The sequence below is a fragment of the Centruroides vittatus genome, unplaced genomic scaffold (assembly GCF_030686945.1).
Source record: "Centruroides vittatus isolate TY-2023 unplaced genomic scaffold, ASM3068694v2 contig_244, whole genome shotgun sequence".
In the NCBI taxonomy this organism is placed as follows: domain Eukaryota; kingdom Metazoa; phylum Arthropoda; class Arachnida; order Scorpiones; family Buthidae; genus Centruroides; species Centruroides vittatus.
Window position 1 is genome coordinate 2,723 of NW_027121537.1, and position 2,492 is coordinate 5,214.

General features: G+C 43.9%; 1 protein-coding gene across 1 annotated transcript; it reads right to left on the reverse strand.

The window, feature by feature from the left end:
• Positions 1-486: 486 nt before the first annotated feature.
• LOC136971303 (uncharacterized) lies at positions 487-2,171 on the reverse strand. The gene has a single exon (XM_067265760.1). It carries the CDS (start codon positions 1,699-1,701, stop codon positions 487-489), a length of 1,215 nt encoding a protein of 404 aa, XP_067121861.1. The 5' UTR covers positions 1,702-2,171.
• Positions 2,172-2,492: the final 321 nt, after the last annotated feature.

Here is a 2,492-nt window from a genome sequence, read left to right on the forward strand (position 1 = left end):
ACAGTTGGTGATTGCCTATAAATCTCTCAATGGCCCTGCCACGACGATTGATGTCGGGACTGCCCCACATTGGATTGTGACCATTGAAATCACCGAGTAAAAGGAATGGAGTTGGCAGCTGTTCAACCAAGGCATCCAATTCATCATCATTGACTCTGACATCTGGTGGCAAGTATATGGAACAAACTGTGACAGTAACGCCGATTGAAATTCTGACTGCCACGGCTTGCAGCTCTGTTGTTATTTGTACCGGTAAAGACGGGATGCGGTTTGAAACCAGTACAGCCACACCTCCACTGGCGCGGGTGTGGCTGTCATCATCTTTACGGTAGAGATCGAATCCTTTTAAAGAAATTCTTTCTCCAGATTTCAAATGTGTTTCCTGAAGTGCCACGCAGAGAGATAAAGTAGACGATGTCAGGTGTTTAATGTCAGAAAAGTTGTTGCGAAAACCACGACAGTTCCATTGGATTATTTTATAATCCATTATGTGTTTGAAGCAGCATTCTTTGTAAAGGTATCCCTCTTTAATTTTACAGCCGATTTGCCTTTTGGAGGTGAGGCTGGTGGTGTAACCACCTTATTAGTCTCCTCATCTGAGAAGTCGGAGAACTCACTCATAGACTGAGTCTCTGATCTTTTAGATTTAGAGAGGGCTGATTTTAATTTTTGTTTGTTGAGTGGGTTCTTATTAGCTTTTTTTGAACCCACATTTCTGGTTACTACCCCTGCTTTAGGTAGGGGTGTTCTTTTCTTTATACTCTCCTTTTCTTCTGTTTCTTTGGATTGAGTTAATAAACATCTAGCATGGCAAGTGAGAGATTCATTTGGTGAAACGGAAATGTCTGTCTGAACCCCACGTGTGTTTGTGGACTTCAAAACAGCAGCAAATGTTTTCTGTTTCACTGGTGCACTTGAAGTGACCATGCGACGAGCCTCTAGGTAAGATAAATTGTTGACAGTTTTTACCCGCTGAACCTCTTTCTCTCTCTGCCATGCAGGGCATTTCCGGGAGTAGGAAGGATGGGCATCTTTGCAATTCACACAGCATGGGATACTTTTACAATCGGTACTCTCGTGACCTTCAGTCCCACACTGTGCACATACGCTCTTTCCTCGGCAGGATGTTTGAGAATGTCCAAACCGCTGGCATTTGAAGCAGCGCAGCGGGTTTGGAATGTATGGTCGAACTGGGCAGCGCAGATATCCTGCAGTAACAAATGATGGTAATGTTGGCTTTCCAAAAGTGAGAATGAGATGTTTGGTTGGTATCAACTTGCCATCACGACGAATGGAGATGCGTCGGACAGCAGTGACACCTTGATCTGAAAGATTGATCTGGATATCTGATTCATCTTCAGACATCAGATCGATCTCAGATATCACACCACGTGACGAGTTCAAACTTGTGTGTGGTGTGATGGTGACATTTATGTCTCCTAGAGATTTAGTTTTTAAAAGCTTTGCTGATTGTTGAGGAGAGGCTGCCTCTACAAGTAAATCTCCTGACCTCAATTTTTGGATTTTTTTAAGATGCCCAATGGTCGATTCAAATAATTTTTGTATTAGAAAAGGAGAACATTTCGACAGAGATGTTTCTCCCGTAGCATGAACAATAAGGTAGGCTGGTTGGTTGGTGGAAATAAAATCGCTTGGTGGTGATGCATTGGTACATGGTGTTTTAGATTTTAGTGAATCCATATTGAAAAATTATTATTCAGCTCCCGGTGACCCCACCCACCATGGGGCCCAACAAGGGGATGCCGTCACATGGGAGATTCCCATAGACCGTCACACCAGGGTTTCCCAGGAGCTATACCCTCACAATGCAGTCAAGAAAAGCACATCTTGTCTGACGTGTCCGCCCGGTCTGCATCGATCGGTTGACTCCAAGCCGAGGTCAACAATGACTCAACGACCAGCCGATTGACTCAAACGGAGCCTGATTTGAGCCTCCCGTTTATCCGAAGCAAAGGCCAAAGCAGTGTGTTGGGGACGTTATGTTGCCCCTCAACTACCAGGATCCCCCTTTCCGGCATACGGGACACCACGCACGGCAAACACGTGGGTGGGCGTTCAGATCCCAGGGATGGTAAAGAAGAGTTTCTAAACCATCTCTGGGAGGTCCCCTCACCACGGACAGGAACCCACATCGAAGGGTTAAACTTTTAAGACTTTAAACTTTTATTTCAGTAACGCTCAACATTTAGGGGGAAAGACGTCGACCAGGGGCTAAAAATCGCAATAACCGTTCGAGCGTTTCTACGATATTTGCATCCCAAAAGCTCTCATAGACATTAAAACCACGCCCATTTTTGTTGCCCCTTCAGATATACTTCAACCGTGAAATGTGAGCGATAGCGTTTTTTACAATACGACGAACGAAGCGTTTTTAAGAAATAATTCGCCAAGACTTTGGGAAATAATCTTAAGAGAATCAATATTTTTTTATATATATAATTTTAAGAGATTTTTGGTTTATACATAAGATC